At 36.6% G+C, this 23,764-nt stretch overlaps 1 protein-coding gene across 1 annotated transcript in view; it reads left to right on the top strand.

Annotated features, from left to right (window-relative positions):
* The first annotated feature begins 6,344 nt into the window (after nt 1-6,344).
* The window catches only part of insra (insulin receptor a), a 77,040-nt gene continuing 59,620 nt past the window's right edge, over nt 6,345-23,764 (top strand). The window contains exons 1-2 of the mRNA XM_065276993.2: nt 6,345-7,476; nt 19,404-19,952. Coding sequence (XP_065133065.1) covers nt 7,401-7,476; nt 19,404-19,952 — 625 coding nt within the window. The 5' untranslated portion in view covers nt 6,345-7,400. The remainder of the gene's footprint in view (nt 7,477-19,403; nt 19,953-23,764) is intronic.

Genomic DNA, 23,764 nt, shown 5'->3' on the forward strand with positions numbered 1-23,764 from the left:
TCATGTTTGGGTCTCCAATTGTTCACTTATTTGATTTATGTGCTTATGATATACTTACATTTATGAAAAAATATAGAAAGAGTTTACCCTAAATACACTTCAGTTTATACTTTTATACAGTTTTTAATACTACATACACATTTCCTGTATTTTTCTGGTTGTATTCTAATAAAGAGACTGATAAGTAATTATATATGATCATCATAACATTGCAAAAACAACAAACCTAATGGTAGCATGGTGACCTAAAACTTTTGCACAGTACTATACTGTATATCAGTATATATAGTTTTTAAAAGTTTTTTGAATGTTGCAAGAGATGTGGCGGGCCGGATATCAATACTAAGATTAAGATTCTGGATGGGGTGTACGAATGTATGAACGTGTGAAAGTATGCCGGTGCAGTGCCAGTGAAAGTTCTGTAAGTGAGTAGTAATGACTTATACCTGACACGCACTTCAATCGGTAGCCAGTGGAGAGATATAAAGAGCAGGGTTACATAAGCCCTTTGGGCTCCTGAAAGCCGAGCCGAGCTGCTGCGTTCTGAATCAGTTGGAGTGGCTTAATAGACCGTACCAGAAGGCCAGCAATGAGAGCATTGCAGTCCAGCCTAGAAATGACAAGAGCCTGGATCAGGAGTTGTGCAGCATGCTCAGCGAGGTAAGTCCGCATCTTCCTAATATTGCACTGTATAATGCAAATTGTCATGATCACGTTGATCATTTTGCAATGTTATCAGTAAAAAACAGTTCATCATCTAAGACTATAGTGAGGTTTCTGGCAGTTTTGGAAGGAGTAATGGGTGTATTTCCCAGCTGAATGGATAGGTCATGCCGGAAATACAAGCAGGTTTGTCTTCTCTAGGTTTAACTGGAGATGATGCTTCTTCATCCAAACCGAGATGTCTTCTAAGCATGCTGTAATGCGTGCTGCTATGGTGGGATCATCTGGGTGAAATGAGAAGAAGATCTGGGTGCCATTAGTATAGTAGTGGTAGGAGAAGCCATGTGCTTGTATTTGTTTGATAGGTCCTAAGAATGTTGTGTAAATGGAGAAAAAGAGTGGACCAAGCACTGATCCCTGTGGGACCCCTGTGACCATCTGGTGAGGTGTGGACAGAGCACCCTTCCACAACACTCTAAAGGATCTATCGGAGAGATAAGATTTAAAGGTCACGTTTTCAAATTTTAGTTAGTGTGTAATGTTGCTATAATAGTATAAATAATACCTGTAAAATTATAAAGCTCAAAGTTCACTGCCAGGCGATATATTTTCTTTAACAGAATTCCTCTTTCAAAGCCTACAGCGAAGGCCGGTTTGGACTACAGCCCTCTATATTCCCGATTGAATGACATCAATAAAACAGTTTTTGACTAAACTCCGCCCACAGGAATACGTCTATGATAGGGTGGCTAGTAGGATCTGATGGTGTCAAAGGCTGCCGACAGGTCTAACAGAAGAATAAGAACAGAGGATTTGAATTCTGCCTAAGCTAGATGTTTCTGTTACCGATAGCAGTCCTGTTTCGGTGAAGTGGTTGCATTTGAAGCCTGACTGCTTGTCATCTAGTAAGTCGTTCAGAGATAAATAAAAAAGAAGATACCTCCCTCCAGGGACGTGCACAGGGGGGTTGCTCAGGTTGCCCGGGCAACTGCCCATATGCCCTTCTCGACTCAAGTTGCCCTTCCGAGGTGGAAAAAAATTAATTGTACTTTTACTTCGTTTACACTATGCAGCGTTCCTTCGTTACTGTATTTTAATTAATTACGAAATTTGTATTTTATGTTTAAATTGCTATCTTGTGTTTCTGGCGCATTCGCGAATTAATGACTCGTTTGAGTCGATTCCTTACAAAGTGTTGCAAATAAATGAGTCTTTTGAGTCGATTCTTTACAAAGCGAATGGGCCAAACGTTTTAAATTGGTTCGCGAATCAGTTTGAATGAATTGTTCTGATCGCTGCAAAAACGGAATCGTCCGAAGCTGTTTTACACGTCACCCAACAACACTGGTAATATTCTCGTAACACGCAGAATATTACCAGTGTTGTTGGGTGACGTGGAAATGAATTTACCAATCTTTTAACTAAAGATTATTTAGGTCAGAGCAACTGCACCTAAACACTTCTGTGCACGTCCCTGCCTCCCTCCAGTGTTTGGAGAGTAGTTTAATAACATCAGTGTCAGTCAGCAGAGAGATGTCGGATGTAAATGTAGTGTATTCTGGGGTTTGTGGTGAAGAAAATTGGTTGCTGATGGATGATGTTTTGGATGGTTTTATTAAACATAAATGATTCTCCTTAATATCATTTTGATAATACGTCATGTTCTCTTTTCAACCAGAAAAGGAAAAAGGGAAGAAATTTAATAAAGCGTAATAATAAATGACCAGAGAAACAACATCCTTTCCTATTTGAGGTTCATTTATAGACCAATCCCAAAAAAATTTTTCACCAACCCTTGCCTGCACACGTTCAACATCATTTATTTAACCCACCAACCGTCCAAAAGTAGCAGGGATACAAATTTAAATGCAGGTTTTGTTGCCATGGAGACCCTACACCAGATATACCAAATAGATGATTAGTCAGCTTTAGCTATTTACTTTCACAATTCTTCCCTATGCTTTTTTGCTTCTAATATAAATGTTTATAAAACTGAGAGCGTCATGATGATATTAAATCTTATATGATAACTCCGCTGGCAAACACTTTACACCATCCAATAACTGTCCAACAATGTTTGATGTTTAACCAAGACCATGGTCATCTCCATAATGGCACTGGTGCATTGTGTCTTACCATCAAATTCATTACGCTCCTAAAGGCACCTATTATGCCCATTTTTACAAGATGTGATATGAGTCTCAGGTGTGCCCAGAATGTGTCTGTGAAGTTATTGCTCAAAATATCCCACAGATCATTTGTTATAGCATGTTCAAAATGTCCCTATTTGGGTGGGAGCAAAGGCACACTGTTTTGAGTGATGAGCTACAGCTCCTCAATCCCTTACAGAAGAGACATTGAGCGCTTACAGATAAAATAGATCATCTGATATCTGTGAATACAGTCTGAAATAATACTATCTCATTTTTGAGATATGGTAGACAGTGTACAACATGCTGAAGGCAAAAATTACGGTAATGCAGGACTGTCTGTAAGTGGTGGTGGGCGGGGCTTTATCAGTGTGACATAACAAAATGAGACAACACACATCTACACACATCTATGTTCAAACACTTTGTAAAAATGGATTTTGCATAAGAGGTAATCTGAGATAATCAATAATAAATATTGATTGGTCAGTAGAGTGTTAATTATGTCATGCAAGCAGCTTTTCCACAGCATCATCATTAGTACACCGGACTATGGATCCTTATATACATAATAAGAGCTCCTGTTATTGGCTTAGAGACATAGTCATCATCCCACCCTGTCTGCCAGATCTATTAATATCATAAATGAAATAGCTTGAATGATTTCCTGAATAACAATTTGATTATTTCAATTTTCAGTAAACACATTTTCCATTTCATGCTTGACTAAGTGGACGTTGACTGCATCGGATAATTCACTTGTAATTCAAATCATTATATCCAACAATTTCTGAAAGCCTTCATTGTTGCAGATGTAATGGCCTTGTATTTTTTCGCTTCAGCCGGTGACGAAGATAGGTGTTTTTGTCTGCCGTGTATCTGACATTTGGTAAGGCTTAACGTGCTGTTCCCACACATAATGGTGTGCATTCTAAGAACAGAGGATGTAAACAGGTTGTAGGACAGAGAGGATTGGGGTTGTTATTGTCCTTCTCCACGGCATCATGTTCATTACGAAGGGACGACATCAGCAGTAGATTGTGCAATTTCTTTTTTTGCCGATCTTGTACGCAGAAATGACAACGACTTGATCTTCGATGCCTGAACATGATGTTATTTTAAAGGGGCATGTCACAAGACTTTTTTTAAATGTCAAATAAATCTTTGGTGTTTCCTAGAGCACATATGTGAAGTTTTAGCTCACAATACCATATAGATAATTTATGATAACATGTTAATATTGTCACTTTGTAGGTGTGTGCAAAAATGTGCCATTTTGGGTGTGTCCTTCAAAATGCAAATGAGCTGATGAAGTGCAAACACTGATCACAATGATGGTGGTTTGTTGCAATTGTACTGTGAATTATTTTCTCTCTCTCTCTCTCTCTTTCTCCCTGCACTAAATGGCAGTGCTGTGGTTGGATAGTGCAGATTAAGGGGTGGTATTATTATAATAAGAGCTCCTTATGACATCATAAGGAGAGCCAAATTTCAACAACCTATTTTTTTCATGTGCTTGTAGAGAATGGTTTACCAAAACTAAGTTACTGGGTTGATCTTTTTCACATTTTCTAGGTTGATACAAGCACTGGAGACCCAATCATAGCACTTAAACATGGCAAAAGTCCTTTAAAAGCAAAATAGAAAAGAAGTTGCATATGTAGACTTTTTATTTGTACAAACCCCAAAGTAAACGAGTTATCGTCTCCAACGTAAATCTCTTTTCTTAGGCTACTACAACAAACACATGGATTGTAGGCAACAGTTTACTTCCTGGGACTGTTGACGTGGACAAGACCCACATTATCATAATTCCTCCCGCTTCGACTCACAGCCTGTAAATTAACTCATGTAAGCATTGCATTGTGAGCAAATCTTTCAAAAATGGTAAGGAGCGTCACATTTCCGGCTGACGTCAGAGGTATTCAGGCCAATCACAATACAGATTAGCTGACCAATCAGGGACACAGAGCTTTTCAAATCTGTGCGTTTCAGGAAGAGAGTGAAATCTGGAGCTACAAAAATGTACGCTTTGTGGACAATAATGTATTTTTTGAACCATAAACCACGCAATCACATTGTATTATTCCAAATACACAAAATAACATTGTTTTTTAGCAATGAAATAAGTGCTCTTTAAAGATCCTAGGCCACCCAGACTCTACAAATAGCTTGATTTTAACTATGTAGTGTTCTTAATTAATAGAAGTTTAATATAAAATGTATTATTATAATTAAAAAACAGAATTAATTAATTATTATAATTCAGAATTAGAAGTAACAGCATGAAGTTAAAACAGCTTGGTTATGCAAGTCAATTCAACAAACCATTTTAAGTTTTGACTGATAAGCTGACATATCTTAAAACAATACAGTGGCTAAGATATAAATGCTCATTCAAATATTTTGAAAAATGTCATTTTAAAATTATACGTTTATATATGCCACTGACCATCTGCACCTTTCCCAGGCATTTTTGGCCATAGGAAAAAAAATGGGCTTGTAGAAGGAAATAGAGACAGAGAAAAACAATGCTTTCCTAGAAATCATTGGTGCAAATTTACAGCAATTGTTTAGACTATCTACACACACTATTCAAAACAACACTATAACGGCACAGTGATACAGACAATAAATAAACACAGTGGACAAAAAAATACAGAAAATAGCGATAATAGATATATGAGCAAGACAACATCATGTACAAATGGTGTATGTCTGAGTCATGACTTTGACTGACCAATTACTATGATGTGATGATTTTTTATATGCTGTGATTAACTGAATGATTGATCAAATTTGTTAATATTCATGTATGATTATCTACATGAACCACAGGGTCACAGAACACCATACTACCATGATGTTTAGAAAATGTTTGTACCCAAAATGTATAGCACTTAAATAAATACCACTATACTTAGTTAATGTTATAAATAGATAATATAAAATATACATAATGACATAAAATATAAAAATGACAAGAAAAATAAAAACTACTCTAGTAAAAGAAAACAAATGTGTATTTTCTCCATAATGTTTACATTTAAAAATAATTTGTTTTATGTTGGGATAGGTTATACCTATCTAAGTGGGTCCTGACATGAAAAGCTTTGGGATCCTCTGACCTAGATGTTTTTTGTTGTAGCCTCTTGATTACCCCCTTTCTATTGTATTTATTATTCATATTTATGAATATTTAATTAAATTAAAAGAACTGTGTTATTTAAAAGGTTTGAGAATTTAAAAAGTCACCAGGGCATTTAGCCCTGTTCACTTCCATAGTATTATTTTTCCTACTATGGAAGTGAATGGGGCTTACGAAGGATTTGGCTACCAACATTAATCAAAATATCTTCCCTCGTGTTCATCAGAACATAGAAATTTATACTGGTTTGTAACAACCTGACAGTCAGTACATGATAACAGAATTTTCATTTTTGGACGAACTATCCCTTTAATCATTTTACAAATCGCTTCAACAATATTAAAAAACTCAATCCGCGGTTCCAGTCCAGGTTTCCGTGCGCGCTCTCTATCAGCTCTTGTTTACTGGCGCGCGCACACACAGGATCCTCACAGAGACGGGAATATATCTATTCAGTAGCTAACGTTACAACCATCGTCAGAAAAAACTTTTTTTCTTGTATTTTGCTTTTACGTTCCCCGTAGTGATCCACGAGTAACCGAATGTTGAAGGCGAGCCAGAGACTTGTGCTGAATCAGCGAGACCCAACACAACTGTTTGAGCCAGCTCAGAAATACCCGCGTGTCTGTGGAGTACCTGGACTGAAAATCTCGCCCAAATCTCAGTTTCTGGCTGCAGTTTTTTTTTTAGCAGACGCCTCCATAACCTCAGACGTCTCGGAAGTTGTTGTACAAATGACTCAACTGTTGTTGAATGACAGGAGCATCGTTAGGAGCCAAAACGTGTTACCGAAAGGAAACAACTGCGCGTGAAGAAGCCAGGTGACCCGTAAACGGAAAAAGCTCGCTGTCAGCAGGGACATAGAGTACAATTCAGCCAAAGAGCGAGACCATTATTTTGGTTAACCCACAAGTCTTTAAACGGTTGTGCACTAAAAAAGTTCGCGAAGCTCTTGTGCTCAGTTTCGGCCTGCGCTTGTGCGCGCGACCGTGCTTCTCCCGTTTTCCTTTTTTTCAACGCTTAACGCAATCTGCGCAAGAGCTTTCTGAATCTATGCAATCGATCGGAAATGAAGATTCGTCTGCACGTCGTACGCGATGCTATCTGCATACATTGTTGCTTTTGTAGACTGTTTTACTTTGAATGAAAGTCGCGACACGCGCTGTCTTTAGCTCGGTGCGCGTTCTCCTCATAGCATAGTAGCATCGATAGGCAGCAGTGTTCTGTGCGCGCGACCGCAGCGCAGCAGCTCGAGCGGATTGAACACGTTGGACTTTCCTCCGCCCATTTTTTCAAAGGGGGTGACAGAAGGATTTTTCCCTTTTCTTTTTTAATTTTATCTTTCAAAACAACGCCGGTGTATTAAAACAGATCGTTCCCCGAACGGAGACGCATTTGTAGGGGACTTTGGACGGATTTTGCCTTCCCCTGAGGTCAAAATGCGGCTGCGGACTTTGATTGTTTTGGTGGCGTCTGTCTACACTGTTTGCAACTGTCAACAAACAAATGGAGAAAGTGAGTGTAACTTAACAGCTTTGTTTTCTGTCTCATGTGCATACGGATTTAATATTGCTGAAGTGTTTTTTCTGCCGTGTAAATGATTAGAATTGGGTAGTGTGAAATAGAAATAGGACCGCAGATCTTGACCACTGTGACACATTTGGTATAACATCGAGGCAGAAGGACATTGCAGGGCAAGGGCCGAATGAATCAAACATCGGGTCGTTTTGATTCAGATAAATCGATTGAGATGGGCTGTAATGGCACAGAGTGTGTGCCTTGTACCCCAAAGGCTGATAAGCGATCGTTTGTGAACAGTATTGATCCATTTGTAGCTCAAACTGCTAGTGAGGCTCGGTAATGGTTTTCAAGTTCAGCCAGGCCCGTTTGATGCAGCCATTTGCAGCGTTGACATAAGTACACGAGTGTTTTAATCACAATTATATTAATTTAAACCTATATGTGTGTTTATTGATAAAGGAAGCAATGAAAGCTACATCCTGCTGACCGGAAAACAGCTATCCGATCTTTAGTGGCTGAAAAAGTTTATTACTTTGGCAAGAAACTAGGACTTGTGTGTCCTTTTAAAGTTTTGCATCCAGCACAGTAAACCTTTTTTTTTTTTTATATCACCAGGTCACAGTGGCAGATTTACAAATGAGTCAAAAGTATTTTACATTTGTCATTTAATTTATGTTAAGGTGTTAATGCAGTTTGCCTCTTATTTTAAATGCAAATTTCCCCCCTTTGACAGTTTATTACTTTTTTACTGTTTGGCTGTTATGCTGTATAGTAAATATTTTGAATTTATGGCACATACATCCTGGTTATTTGTTGGTTTTAATTGGTTAGTTAGTAATTTACATGCTTGTGTAATCAAGTAGCACTTGTTTTGTTTCTTGGTGGTCTTGGAAGATTTCCTTTAACAGCTAAATAAATATATAACCTTGCTTTTGACACACTTGGCTGTGTCAAACTCCAAACAAAACATTGGGTTTAGTCCAGTTTAAAATCAATTTGAAACCTTTTTCGACGGTTGAGAAATACCGTAGTATTTTTGGAACCATTTTGTAAAATATAAACAAGAAATTCACAAAGTCTTATGCTATTATAAGAATTGTTTCACGTGATTGTGGGACTTATTTGTTGACAAGGGAACTATGTAAAAGACCAAGCACAGTTTGCTTATCTTGTTGCTTTGCAGACTGCTAAATATAGCATTGGTTTGGATGAAATTTATGCATTCAAAGTTCTGCCAGTTTCCATTTTGGGACTCTGTTCCGTGTGTCTGAAGGTTGAGCTACTGTATGATACAGTTGTGTTTGCGATAATGCAAAACACTACGTAGGGTCTTACAGATATTTAAGGGGAAAAAACTACGGAATAACAAACCCTAAAAGTTTTAAGTGATTAACCTGTAATAATTTTGTGTTTCTTCAATTAGCGCGTTATTATTTTTATTACATTTGTAAGCTTTTTCGAATTTTAAAAAATTTATTTAATTTCACTTTTTATTTTAAAATGTTACTTGGATATATTTTCTTAACACATTGAATCGACAATATATGCACAAGTTGTTTCCAATTTAGCTGACACCTGAGGAGGTACGTATAGCAGCTTTTATTGAAACAGAAAAAGAAAAGATTGAGTAATAATGTTAAACCAGTCTATGCGAGATTCAGAAGGCTTATTGAACATAAACAAGTTGTGTAATTGCTAAGTTACTTGGCCCCCTTCTTGTTCCTCTCAGACTTGTAGCGCAGGGAAGAGTGAAACTATTTTGGGGCTTCTATTCAGCCTTGTAAGTACTCAGAATGTTTATTAACAAGGAGCTCAATGTCTGTGTTACAATTACCAAGAAATTAAACCTATTTTTGATTATTGCTTTAAATGTAGCTCTTTAAGTACTTCAATTACTTCATGTGCTTTAGTGAATCACGTTATAAAATGACCCCTAAATGCTCTCTTAGCTATGGTTGCTAAGCTCGGGAATTTTGGAAATATTAAAAGTTGGAAATTTAAGGAATTAAAGCAAATTGTTTGTGAATTTTGGGATTATGCAAACCCTATCACATTTAGGCTATGTTTACATTAATGCGTTTATCCTTTAAAACGCGTTACTTTTGCTACGTTTACGCCTTTCATCTACACTACATCACCGTTTTCGACCCTCATAAACGGATTCGTTCGCAAACGCTGAAGACCCTGTTTTAGTTTGAGAACTCAGACGTTGCTCTGAGTGTAAATGAACATAGACGGAGTCTTATGTAAACGAACAGCTGATGTTAACGTGACAGCGCATCATTTTCAAAGTAAAAATTATTTTATTCATGTAAATGTTGGTTTGTTACGGAGGTTTTGCCAAAAATAGTAAACATCTACCAACCAACTATTATAAACGCTATATCGGATAGTTTTAACATGTATCCTTATAGATAATGTCTGTTTTATATGAATGTTTGAGTATTGTTGGGTTTAATGTGTTTATGTTTTGTTTAAATGTAGTTAGCTTATGAAAGATAGACTGTAATTTTAAATGCCATATAGGCGTTGCAAAGGCCAATATGAAGGGAGAATTGTAATGGGTCAGACATTATTTTCCAGTTTAATGTAAGTTTTGTTTGCTACTTTAAAATGAATTTCGTTTCAGATAATTTGTCTCTTAATTTTAATCGATGTTTTGTTGATAAGTTTTGTGAATATAAATTAATAAAAACAATAAACTCAACGTCATTAATATAATGCTCGTTTAGGCGCTTGGCTTTTAGCTATTTGTGTGTTGCTAGCGGAGGACGTGCACGGACCTCGCACACTTTTAAAAATTAATTCAATAAGCATTTCTGGTAAAGGCTAAAGCAATACTTCACTTCATACTATGTTTGATTGAAGTTTGAATTTGCTGATTTATTTTTGCTTCAAGTTCGCTACTGTTCAGTACTGTTCACTTGAATGCTTTCTTTTTAAATCATAAAGACCTTTCTGTTTAGTTATAAAATAAAAATTAACCTATTAATCATATTAATATGTTGTAGGGGGGAGCTAGAACAGTATAAGTGTTTATGTTTTGTTTAAATTTAGTTAGCTTACGAAAGATAGACTGTAATTTTAAATGCCATATAGGCGTTGTAAAGGCTAATATGAAGGGAGAATTGTAATGGGTCAGAAATTATTTTCCAGTTTAATGTAAGTTTTGTTTGCTACTTTAAAATGAATTTCGTTTCAGATAATTTGTCTCTTAATTTGAATCGATGTTTTGTTGATAAGTTTTGTGAATATAAATTAATAAAAACAATAAACTCAACGTCATTAATATAATGCTTGTTTAGGCGTTGCGCTTTTAGCTATTTGTGTATTGCTAGCGGAGGACGTGCACGGACCTCGCACACTTTTAAAAATTAATGCAATAAGCATTTCTGGTAGGCTAAATTAATACTTCACCTCTTACTATGTTTGATAGAAGTTTGCATTTGCTAAAATTTATTTTTTGCTTCAAGTTCGCTACTGTTTAGTACTGTTCACTTGAATGCTTTCTTTTTAAATCATAAAGACATTTCTGTTTAGTTATAAAATAAAAATTAACCTATTAATCATATTAATATGTTGTAGGGGGTAGATAGAACAGTATAAGACTTTCCCAAACACATTTTTATAGGTTAAAAAATAGTGTCTGTTGTAGTGGCCGGCAAAGGATCTAGCTATGAATTTTTGTCAATATCGCACACCCCTAGGCTGCGTAAACGTGCAGGTAAGCTATTATTAGAGTAATAAGTTATTTTACACTTTTATGCGCATGCCCAGTTACATGATTGGTCATGTTTCATGCGTTTATGGTGGTGTATAGTGTGGATGAAGATTCTTTTTAAAATGCCAGTATAAACGAGGATCGTTTTCATTTTAAAATGCCGTTTTAAAACGCAAATGCTCTAATGTAAACATGGCCTTAGTTTACCCAACATCAGACTCCTCTTTATACGCGTGCCAACATTCTCATCACTGTAAAAAATAAACACACATTAAATATTCATTTTACTTAAAAAAAAAGTTAAACATTTTTTACTTGAATTTATAGGTTATGTCAACTTTTTTTAAGCCAAAACTTAAAATAGTAGGACTTGCAAAACCAAGTTGTTTTAACTTTGTGCTGCTTTTTTTACAGTGCATATAATCCCGTGTAATTTCCGGAAAATGTCCATAATTCCCAGAATTTTGCAACCCTACTCTTAAAGGTGTAGCGGAGGATTTTCTCGAATTTTAGAAAAGAACCGCCTTCTCCACTTTAAAAAAAAATGCAATTGCGCAACACTCCTGATTGACAACTAGGAGGACCAATAGTCTTGATGATCCACCCGGAAAAAGAAAATCCTCCGCAATACCTTTAACTAACAAAACAATTTGTGTCTAGTCATGCTATCAGTCCAATTTATTCAATATTTAACCTTTTTCTTTTATTTATCTACTTATTTAACTTTATGATCACTATTGTGAAGGGGACCTAGAAACATCGCTGTAACATTTCTGGTAGGGCTGCAAGACAAATAAATTACCACAAGGGATAGTTCACCCAAAAATGACCCAAAAACCAAAACGATCATGAGCCCCATTCTCTTCCGTAGTAAGCTTCCATAGCTCAATGATTTGCAATAACTGATTGATATTAATACTTCAAAAAGTTATATTTTGGCAAAGCTTTAGGTTGATACAGAGAGAGAGACGAAGTGATGCTTTTTCCTAGTATAAAACTTAAAAATTGAAGTTGATGTATTATTTTAAGTTTTTAAATATGTTTAAGTTATTCAGATTGATTTTGTGAATTATAGCATTTTTGCATATTGTATATTGCATTATTTAGGACGTTTTTGCATTTTTCATTGAATATCATGCAGCCTTAATTTCTGCAACACATCCAGCTGTGTGAAAAAGCAGGAACAATGCCATAAGAGGTCTGTCGTTGTGAGGACATGTGCGTCATCGCAACAACGTAGTTCTCGCTCAGCTCCTTGACATGGGGGGTTTGAAATGCAGACCAACATTTATTCATTTAAACTGCAATAAAGCAAAGATCAGTGAGCTCCTCACTATCCGTCTGAAACTGAGATCGTTGACCAGCATAAAAAAAACAGTAAGCCAAACGTAAATTTATGATCAAATCACAGTGAAAAAAATTGCACAATTACAAATACATTGCACGTCAAGATACGTCATGTGTGTGAAAATCATTGGCAGTGTGAATGAACCAAAATCACCCGGACACATTTTCTGTGTATTTTCCGTAATCTCTGTTTGAAAAGGGCTAATGCAGCGTCATTCGATTAAACCAACAAAGCGACTATTGCCCTTAACATTCATTTGCCACTCTTGTACGCAGACAGCACATGACAACATAATTTCTACCTTTCCAGACTAAAGATCTCAAACTATTTGTCTCAATCACCAGCCCTGTTATACTGTTAATATCCGAAAGCAGGTTGTACATAATTTAGTAATTGCTACTTTCCATTTCAAGTCCTGGTTGACACGAGCACACAACTGTGAGAAATCGTTTCATATTCATCTTCCACACCCTGTAGCTACAGCACTGCATGCGACACATTGTCGCAGATCGCGCCCCATTTGGATTCATTCAGAATTATGATTATAACCTTGCCTTCAAAAGCAGTCGTCAGTTTAAAGTACACCTGTTATTTGAACTGCTTTGAAGTCTGACACGACTATTCAGGTGGTCTGATTGTCCGTGTAAAGGTTACTAAGTCATGCATACAGGTTTTTGCTTTTTCATTGTGATTGTTTTACAGGATATTACTTAACAATGAATTATGATGCTTTTGCTTTTAAAATGATTATTAATGTTCATTCATACTTAACGATTATTAAGATTTTTTGTTGTCCATGTATTACGTTCATATATTATTAATTGAACATTCATATGTCTCTGTTAGAGCAGTCATGCAGAAGTTTGTCATTTTTATCACATTAATGCAAGTTCATAAGATCAAATCAGGTTACACCTACAAGAAAGTGTTATTTCACACATGTGATTTGTCTCTCAAGTTTTAAAATAGATGCAGACTCAAATCAAAACTTTATCCACTCGAGCAAGTTTTTATGCAACGACCGTTAGGGCCCATTTGAATGTTTTCGGCTGATTTCATGTGTGGGTGCTGAGGTAACACCCCACCAGTAACATTGTTTCCCCTTATGTGAAAGCAGCTGGTGTGCAGGTGAATCTTTAAATCATCCTGTGTCTAGACTCTCCTCTTCACCAACTGTTATTGGTTGCCCAATATTATCCTGTGTGCTAAATTTATTCCCAGTAACCCCTGCTGCCATTTTTCCTGAAGGGGAGGGGAAGGAAGTTGTCAACTCGTCACTATGGTGTCACTTTTATGCCCCGAGAGTAAAACCTATATATCAAGTACATTTGCTTTTGAGTGGTCTTATAAAATAGGATTATAGTCGTGCTTTGGTCCAATTCAGGTAGAAATGCAATTATTATTGAAGTAAATATAAGTTTACAAGTTTGTAGTATCTTGTATATGTAAGTCACAAATAATTGCTTAATCAGCCTTATTGATCCATTACAATTCGGTTTAATTGTTATGAAAAATAATTGTTCAAACTGAAGCCTCAAAGAGGAAGTGGGGAAAGAGGTGTTAAGACACACCCCCTCTGAAGACTTCTGTTTTTATATGCTCTCACACACTTTTCCCTGTGTCCGGTTGCAAATGTTTGTTATCAATCAGTTTGCACAATTTGTTTGGCTTGACCTTTGGTCACATTTAATTTTTTCCATCCAGCAACATTTACATTACAAATCTTGCTGTCATGTGACACAAGATTTATATTGATATTTTCTCATGGTGGCGCAACATCATGCTCACACTTATGTGGACTGACTACAGATTTCAGTCGATACGTTTGTCTAAATACTATTTGTCAGGTCTGTAATGAAATAGGATTATCTGATTAAACTGTGCAGAGATGGGCTGCAGAGATATTATAGCATTATTGCATGAAATCATTACTCTAATTGTAAATCATTTGTGACCCTGGACTACATAAGGGTCAATTGTTTTTAAATTGAGATTTATAGGGTTTATCGGACGCACATGCATTATTGCGGCTAAGCGGCAAAAGTGGCTAAACTGATCTCTGAAACAAATACCTTTTTGAAAATAAAATGTTTGGTTTGCTAAAGACAAGGGGAGACGACGAGCATGGTTTACAACTGTTTGGAATCCAGGCAAGTATATAAGGATCTGTAGCTAACATTGTATACGTAAGGAATAATAGACGACAGGCCTTTGAATTATTAGAAAAATAATCATGCACACCCGAGGTGGTGATGCGGCCATGACGCAAAGCCAATTATTTCGCTTATACTACGGTTACCACACCTCAAGATATCAATCACATGAGATATTTAAAGGGATTCGTCCGTTTTTTTGTACTTAAATCGCTATTGTGAGTAGGACTATTTCTTCCGCATCTCATCCAACGGCTCTTTTGCTTGTTCCAAAACGTAATAATAATGCTGGCAATGGAACTTGAGCTGTTGATAGCATTCTAATGCAGTTATTAATTAAGTTATTAGAAAGAGAGACACAGAGAGAGAAAGAAAGAGACAGGGTGAGCGAGCGAGAGAGAGAGAGAGAGAGAGAGAGAGAGAGAGAGAGAGAGAGAGAGAGAGAGAGAGAGAGAGAGAGAGAGATTGTGTGACAAGGCTACCTCTGTGCGTCTCTAAACAGCGCTCTTATTGCCTAGGAAAATCGCCTGTCATGTTGTTTTTGTTAGTCTGTATTACAGTTAACTATGCGAAGTGATATAAAACTGTAATGCGGTCAAGAGAGCTGCCTGGAACTACGTTTGCCATGCTTTTCCAAGAAAATAATTGCAAACCTCAGAACGTTCATCAGCCAATCAGATTCAAGCATTCAACAGACCCGTAGTAAATTAATTTAATTGGTTCTATGTTAAGATCTACAGGATGTTGCATTTAGTCCACAAAAGCCGTTTGTTTATATTATTGCTGCTGAATTTGTCTATAAACTGCTTTCGTGGAAAAAACGTAACTTCTGGTAAAGTCTGCAAAGAATCAATAACAACAAAGTCATTTTAGCGTAGTTTATTTCTGATAACAAGCAAAATAAACAACAAGTAGATAACCTTAGTTCAAATCTTAGCTAAAGCGTCCCGTATAAAAAAGCTACACTGAGCTAACGTTACTGTGTAAAATTAAACATAATGTAAACGATGTTGACTACAGATCAGCTGCCAAACCTCCATTCAAATAGCAGTAATCCATGATCGCCGTCTTTCCTTGTCTTTAGGAAACCAAAATAATAAATAAGCTTTCCATTGATGTATGGTTTGTTGGGATTGGACAATATTTGGCCGAGATACAACTATTTGAAAATCTGGGTTTTGCAAAAAAATCTTAATAATGAAAAAATCAAATTTAAAGCTGTCCAAATAGTTGTCCAGCAACTGTGTCCAGATAAAGTTTTGATATATTTATGTTAGGAAAATATCTTGATGGAAAATTATCTTTACTTAATATCTTTATGATTTTTGGCATAAAAGAGATCATTTTCACCCATACAATGTATTGTTGGCTATTGCTACAAATATACCTGTGCAAGACTTTTTTTGGTTTTGTGGTTCACATTGAGTAAATACGATTTAAAACAAGAAATTGTGCCCACGTACTTATTCTTTTGCACAATAGATCAGCTTTCTAGAAAAATGTCACTTTTAATATATATATAAGTATATTTTAAATATACATTTTCCCCTTTTTGTATTTAAATAGTTTTGTGATGATCTCTGCGGATGAACCTTGCATGGATGTTTTGTGAACATTTAAGAAAAGCCATCCCTAAATTTAATGCTTACTTTCGTTACACATCATGTGTGCACACCAAAAGCGAATAAAATTATTTGTGCGAGTAAAAACAAAGTCAATGCAAACTTGCAAAGATGTGAATGGCGGCAAATTTTTGCCAGGCAACGTGAATCAAGCATATTAGACAAATCAGCAAAGAGCTTATTTAGATGCCTGATTTGAAAGCTCTGACTGTATCAGAAAATGGAGGAAAGCATTGTTGGGATAAGCGATTAATGGGATAAGCATTTTCGCTTTTGGTGTGCACACAGATGTTCACGGTTAAACAGTGGCTCCAGTGTCATTCAAGGATTCCCATAGTTCGTGTTGTTTAATTAGCAGAGCATTCCTTTAGCAGCGCAAATGGTTGTGGGTTTAATTTCCAGGGAAGACACACTGATAAAATGCATAGCTCATATGGACAATATGTCACTTTGGATATGCCGAATGCATAAATGTCACTATAGACCGCTGCAGCCTTACTGCACTGTTCTAGTTTGTAAGTTGTTGGCAAGTCATTTCATACATGGTGTATTGGTTTCTCGATCGCTAGTGCTCAGTGCTAAAAATAAGGTTGTGACTGAAAGCGGTGAGGTTTCGCAGATTGGATTTGTGTGATAGGTTTCAAACACACACAAGTCAGTAGGTTTACACTACATGGTTTAGCTTCCTCATGCTCCAAAACCTGCCACATGTATGATTCCCTGTGGTGGGGCCGAGTGTGTCAGAACGAGAGTAAACTCGTATCCAGCACAGCGGACTTTCAACCTTTCTGGTTCCTCGTGTTGGTATGCATCGGCTGCTTTTAGTCTAACAGATCTCTGGGGATCGCATCAGAGTGCATGTATGCATGTAATTCATGAATCCCGTCGTGGTCATGTGCAGCAGGGGCCATTTTCCATTTAAAGGGAACGCATGCACTAACAAGAGAAAGAGTGCAGTTGTTCAGAAGATAATCAGCATAAATATAATAATAAATAATTATAATACTAATAATAATTTAAATTAAAGTTATTTTACTGGTTATGTTGCCTCTAGTTAAGGGATCATACATATTTTGATATTTAATTACATTAACTCATTCCCCGCTAGCCTTTATTTTTTCACAAAATGCCTTCCAGGAAAATGTTCTTCTATAAATATATAAACATACAAATATATTAGGGATGGGACGATTACCGGTTTCACAATTAACCACGATAAAATGTCCTGACGGTTAGTATTATCGTTTAAAATTGAAATATCATTACAACCGTGTTTGATTACCATAATTTTGAAAACTCGCTGTAAATCCTGTCCAGCCAGAATCAGCTTGACGCAGGCGCACGCATGCAACATAGTTTTTTGCACAAAAAGGCATTTAAGGGATAATGTATTGTATTCATTCACGGTAAGCTTATTAGACAGATTTATTTATTTTTGACCACAGAAATAATTTCGGGGACATGAAATATTAAATTGTGATTTTCAAAAATAAAACTTTCAAATGTGTGTATCAGTTCTTTTTGAACATTTCCATCTAATTTTAACAAAACCATGATAATATTGATAACCGTGATAACTTTGGTCACTATAAACATGATATGAAATTTTCATACTGTCCCATCTCTAGCCCCGATCGATCGGCCGATTGTGCATGCTATGCTTCTCAGTGAAATAAAGTGAAATGCTGCTACATCATGCTTTTTCAAATGCATGTATTAACTAAACATGCCAAACTAACAGTGATTTCAGCTCGATAAGGACTTACCGATCAAAAGCCGTAGTACATGAAATAGCTGTGAACAATATCGGCTTTGCGATTCTGAGCCACATATTATTAGTGTATATCTGCATTAAATAGGGGTAGGTTTTTCAAAAATACAAAATTTGAGCATTTTTGTAAAGGAATTTTGTTTGAGACATGCAAGGAGTTTAAAATTAAAGGGGTGATGAATCGGCTGTTTTTATTGTGTTATACTGTGTTTCTGAGGTCTACATATGACGTTTGCATGGTTTTTACCTTCAAAACATCAAAAGCAAAAAGTAATAGGCTATTTTGTACCCTGATTTTGGGGCCGGCTCATTGGCAGGGAAATGTTTTCTCTTAATTGACGAGATTACTCTCCAATGGCGGGAAAAGAGTTAATAAGAATGCATATTAAAGAGATGAAAATGAAAAATCTGTCATCGTTTGCTCTTTCTCATGTTGTTTCAAACCTGTATGAGTTTCTTCATTCTGTTAAACACATAAGAGGATATTTTGATTAATGATGGACGTAGTGTCCGTCACATCACCCATAGGTTTGTAATTACCTTTTTGAAGCCAATAGTTGGTGAGGCTTGCAGTCGCCGTCTTGACATTGCATCATTTGCGGATAACTGAAAATAGGGAAAGAGGCGGGGTGTGGGTGAAGCTAAGGTGGCTGGTTGCAGAAACCACTCCCGCCTAGCTTGACAGTAGTGGCAATTCACCCGTCACTCAAGTGGCCACGCCCTTAACTATGCATGACTTAAGGCTTAATATAATTTAAATGGATGAGTTATAAAAAAATGGATAAACGCATCTATAACACTGTGGAAAAGACGTAACTGTTTAAGCCAAAATAGATATAATGAAGAGTGAATCTTGATATTCACAGGCTTTGCGTTATACTTTAGACAAAGCATTTCTCCCTTCTCACATCTCTTGATAGTTATGTTTTGGTTTTCTGATCGGCAAACTCAAGCAGCATCTGGCCAGATGAAGTACTTTTGCTCTAGTAAACCAGGACTGAAATGCCAAAAGCTGCAGGAAGAGTTTTTATTGTCTTCATTAGCCATGTAATGTCATATGGAAGACATCATCTCAAAGGGTGAAAACAGCGCGACTCTGAACTTTTACTTTATATAGTTCTTACATATATTTTTTATTTCTGTATTTTTTCTACTTTATGGTTTTTTATAGAATACATATTTGCATTTCTGTTTGGTTTATGTTCGTTACAGTCTAAACTATGAATCTTAATTTAAAGGTCATCATCTGTAAACAATTTACAGATTTAATAAGTAACGTTTTTTGTGTTTCTTTTCTCAATTCTAGTTTGCTCGAGTAAAAACATCAAAAATAATGTGACCAACCTGCGGGTGCTGGAGAACTGCACCGTGATCGAAGGCCACCTAAAGATCCTGCTCATGTTCAGCACTAAACCGGACGATTTCCGCGGCCTGTCTTTTCCCAAACTGACGGTGGTGACGGACTACCTGCTCCTTTTCCGTGTCTACGGGCTGGAGAGCCTCAGCGACCTGTTTCCTAATCTCGCTGTGATCCGGGGCAACAACCTCTTCTTCAACTACGCCCTGGTGCTGTTCGAGATGCTCCAGCTAAAGGAGATAGGCCTTCACAGCCTGATGAACGTCACGCGAGGAGCCGTGCGTGTAGAGAAGAACCCCGACCTCTGCTACCTCTCCACCCTCGACTGGTCGAAGATCCTTGACTCCATGGAGGACAACTACATCGAGGCCAATAAAAACGACAGGGAGTGTGGAGACGTGTGCCCCGGCACAGCTCAGGGCAAGACTACCTGCCCCCTCACCACCATCAATGGGGACTTTGGCGAGCGTTGCTGGAACCAGAAGCACTGCCAGAGAAGTACGTAATGTGAAGTGTTGTTGGTTTTTTTGTTATTTTAGCTGTGCTTCTTTAAGGCATAACACAGAATGACGTCACACCTATGGGTATCATTTCGAATTGTCGTCTCTCTTTTCACATTAGGGCATTAGGTTAATATTAACATTACCATAGAGCCCGGAAATATTTTGAGAAGTGGAAAGTTGTCAGGGTCGTGTGTCGTGAACATTGGCAGCACTTTCACTGGGTTCCTTTAGCAATAGGAGCGAGCTACGTCAATCATGCTAGAAGCAAATAGTTGATCCTCTGCAGTTACGTAAGCCAATTATCTGTGTCAAAGCTTGAACCGTGCAGAGTATGACGCAATAGTCCTGTTTGTGCAGTTGTTGGAGGTGGGTGTTTGTGTGTGACCGTGGTTTTATGTTTTTACTTGACTAATATAGCTGGAGTCGCACAATCAGGTGTTAGCAACTAGGTGGTCTTCCAGATGAAAAGCCACTGAGATCAGGGTGTCTGTGCAAGTCTGTTGTAAAATTACAAATGTATAAAAGTCGTTGAGCATACGGAAGAATTTTGTAAATTAGCGCAAAGCCCTAGAGCATGATTACGCAACGCATGGTATGCATGTAGCTTCTGTTCTTTGAACCAATCCTATGGCTTTGTGTGTGTGTGTGTGTGTGTGTGCGTGCGTGCGTGTGTGTGTGTGTGTGTGTGTGGAGATATGGACTTTCTCAGTTGGATAGTGTCCTTTCTTCATTCCTTTTTAAAAATTAGAAGTTTATTAGATTTCTCATATTTGGGAATTTAAACAAACCCCTAACCCAAAGTATTCAACTCAGTTGCATTGCACGGTGTAATCTTAAGTGTCTCTCAAGAGCAAAGATCATTCACAGCTTCTTGATTTCTACATCTAGCGCTATTAATTTCTAAATTAAATACGTATGTATCAGCTTTCAGCAACAGCGGTGGCTGCAATTCATTATGTTTTTGAAATCTATTTATAGGCGGTTAAGAGGTAAAATCTCCTAGAGCTGATTACTGTATGTAGGAAGAAGCCCTTGGTAAGCGTCTTGATGAAATCCTCGTGCTGGCCATGTTTTGTTAGTTGCAATAGGGAAAAAGGATTGAGTTTTTGGCCAGAGGCAGAAATAAAAAATTCATTCATTATCACTGATTGAATCAGCCATGGCCGGGTATTGTTTTTTTGGTTAAAGACCTGTGGTTTGGGGTCAAATGTTGCTGAGAGTTTGCAGCAAGTTAGGAAACCGCAGACACTATGACGTGTTTAGAGATAGTGCTAGATGAATGTTAACATCATGCAGCTTTTATGTGTACATGTTGTGAAGACCTAGTTTTGTTTACAGCAGAAAATACAGTCTTGATAAATAATTGATCATAAAAATGGTTAACATTGTTAATGTATAGATTTGCTAGGAAACCGGTGATGCATAAACGGATACTATTTTGCGCAGCTTTGTTTAGGAGGTTTTTATGATTTGATGTAACCAGTCTTGTTGAAATCCTGTTTCAGCTTTGTATTTAGGCCTATTTTGTATTTTTCTTAGAGATACCTAAACATTTGGGGTTGTTTTCCGGAATGGGTTTAGCTTAAGCCAGGAGGACTAGACCTTAATTTAATTATTAAATATAACTATTTTTAACAAACATGCCTTACAAAAAATGTTACTTGTGTGCATTTTGAGGTAATTTTGAGATATTTAACGGTATGTCAGTGCAAATTGTTTTCAGTTAGACAGCTCTAGGACTAGACTAATCCTTGTCCGGGAAACTGCCCCTAAATGTTACCCTGTAGGGATACTTATTTTGAACTTATTTCATGACCGACTACCGGTGTTCATTATTCGTGTTTAAAGGAAAACACCACAGTTTTTCAATATTTTACTATCTTCTTACCTCAACTTAGATGAATTAATACATCCCTATCTTTTTTCAATGCACACACATAATCTTTGTACAGCGTGTCGTGAATGTGTTAGCATTTAGCCTAGCCCCATTCATTTCTTAGGATCCAAACAGGGATGAATGTAGAAGCTACCAAATACTTCCATGTTTTCCCTATTTAAAGACTGTTACATGAGTAGTTACACAAGTAACTGTGGTGGCACAAAACAAGGCGTTGGTTTTTGTTAATCAGATAAAAAATTGAGAACTATAATTGTATGGCGGAAGAGCACTTAGTTTGCAGCACTTTGATCTCGCCGCTTTATTTTTTTTGGATCCTGAGGAATGAATGGGGCTAGGCTAAATGCTAAAACATTCACAACGCGCTGTACAAAGATTAAGTGCACGTATTGAATAAAGATCGGTATGTATTATTTGTCTAAGTTGAGGTAAAACATAGTAAAATATTGAAAAAATATGGTGTTTTCCTTTAACCTATACTATTAAAAATAACGTTAAAAATAATTTAATTAAATGAGAAAGAACAAGTGTTTGAGAACTCTTAAAATACTAGCAATGTAATTTTTATATAATAAGGGATTTATTTTTTACATAATAAATACAAATAGCCGTATAAACAACAACAGAACATATGGATTCACATCTTTTATCAGGCCATTAGTACGAATGACGTCACTTCAAAATGCCTACTGGCTGTGCGAATGCAACCAGAAAAACATCCATGTATTTATTTATCTATGGTTATATCTTCTAATACTTTAATCGAGCAACAAACATGCTTCCTTTAAGCCATGTCTGCTCTGCTTGTGCTGCTTCTTTCACGAGTAAACGGGATTTATTCTTCACCTCTTGCTCTTTCTGTTTAGCTCAGGTTTGCTGTTGACCCCTGGCTAATGCTGCCAACATAACATGCTTATTTGAACAATAGTAGTTGATATGTGAGCTTTACATGCTTATTTTAATGAACTTATTAAATGGTCGGTTAAAATTTTAGCTGATAGTATTAATCAAATCAAATTTAACAAGTTTACGATGTTCATCCCTATTACTCTCATATTTTTAATTTATTGCTGTTATTAGTCAGCTATTGCAAAAAATAAAAAAACCCTTTTGAAATGGCTAAAACCGTTTCTTATACCATCTAATGGAAAATTAAACTCCTGATAATGTGGATATTTGTCATTATCTTTCATTGCTTGTACAGTAAGTGTTAGCATGTTTGCTTTGCAATTATTTTGTCAGGCAGGCCTCTAATGATGCTAATACTGTTGCCAGGTGTTGTCATTTGCTCATTTAATCAAGTCAACATGTGATACCTAATCCGGCTCAAATGACACTCTTCTGTTTTTTCAGCGCTTTCGTCACGTTACTCAGAGCAGTGCTTTATAGGTTAACTCTTGAACTTTTGAATTTAATTCCCGATTAACAGACGGACTTAAAACATGTATTGTACACAGTTTCAACCTTAGGTTTGCTAGGTTTGTCATTATTGTGAGCTTTCCACGTAAAAGGGTTAGTTCATCCAAAAATTTAAATGTCAAAATTATTTACTTACTGATGTGTCATTCAAATATTAAAATATTCATTGTTTGATGTAAGTCTTGCCCTGTTGCTCTTTTTCAGGCCTGAAGTGCATAGTGAACGCAGTTTAGGAAGTTTGCATTAAAATAATGTGGATGTTGACATTAACACTATCCACAACATGAGAATAGAGGAGTAAAGTGTGTGCATGGATCACAAGACTTTAACAAAATGTTATTGTTGTTGTTTATTATTATTATTAATAATTATATTATGTGTATCCTTCTGAACAGTTGGAAAAGATGTCTGTGGAGATTTTGTGTCCTTTTTAAGCTTTAAAAGAGGCGATTTATTCTGATTGTATGCGGAAATACCAAAACAGTTTTAGT

The sequence above is a fragment of the Paramisgurnus dabryanus genome, chromosome 6 (assembly GCF_030506205.2).
Source record: "Paramisgurnus dabryanus chromosome 6, PD_genome_1.1, whole genome shotgun sequence".
NCBI lineage: Eukaryota > Metazoa > Chordata > Actinopteri > Cypriniformes > Cobitidae > Paramisgurnus > Paramisgurnus dabryanus.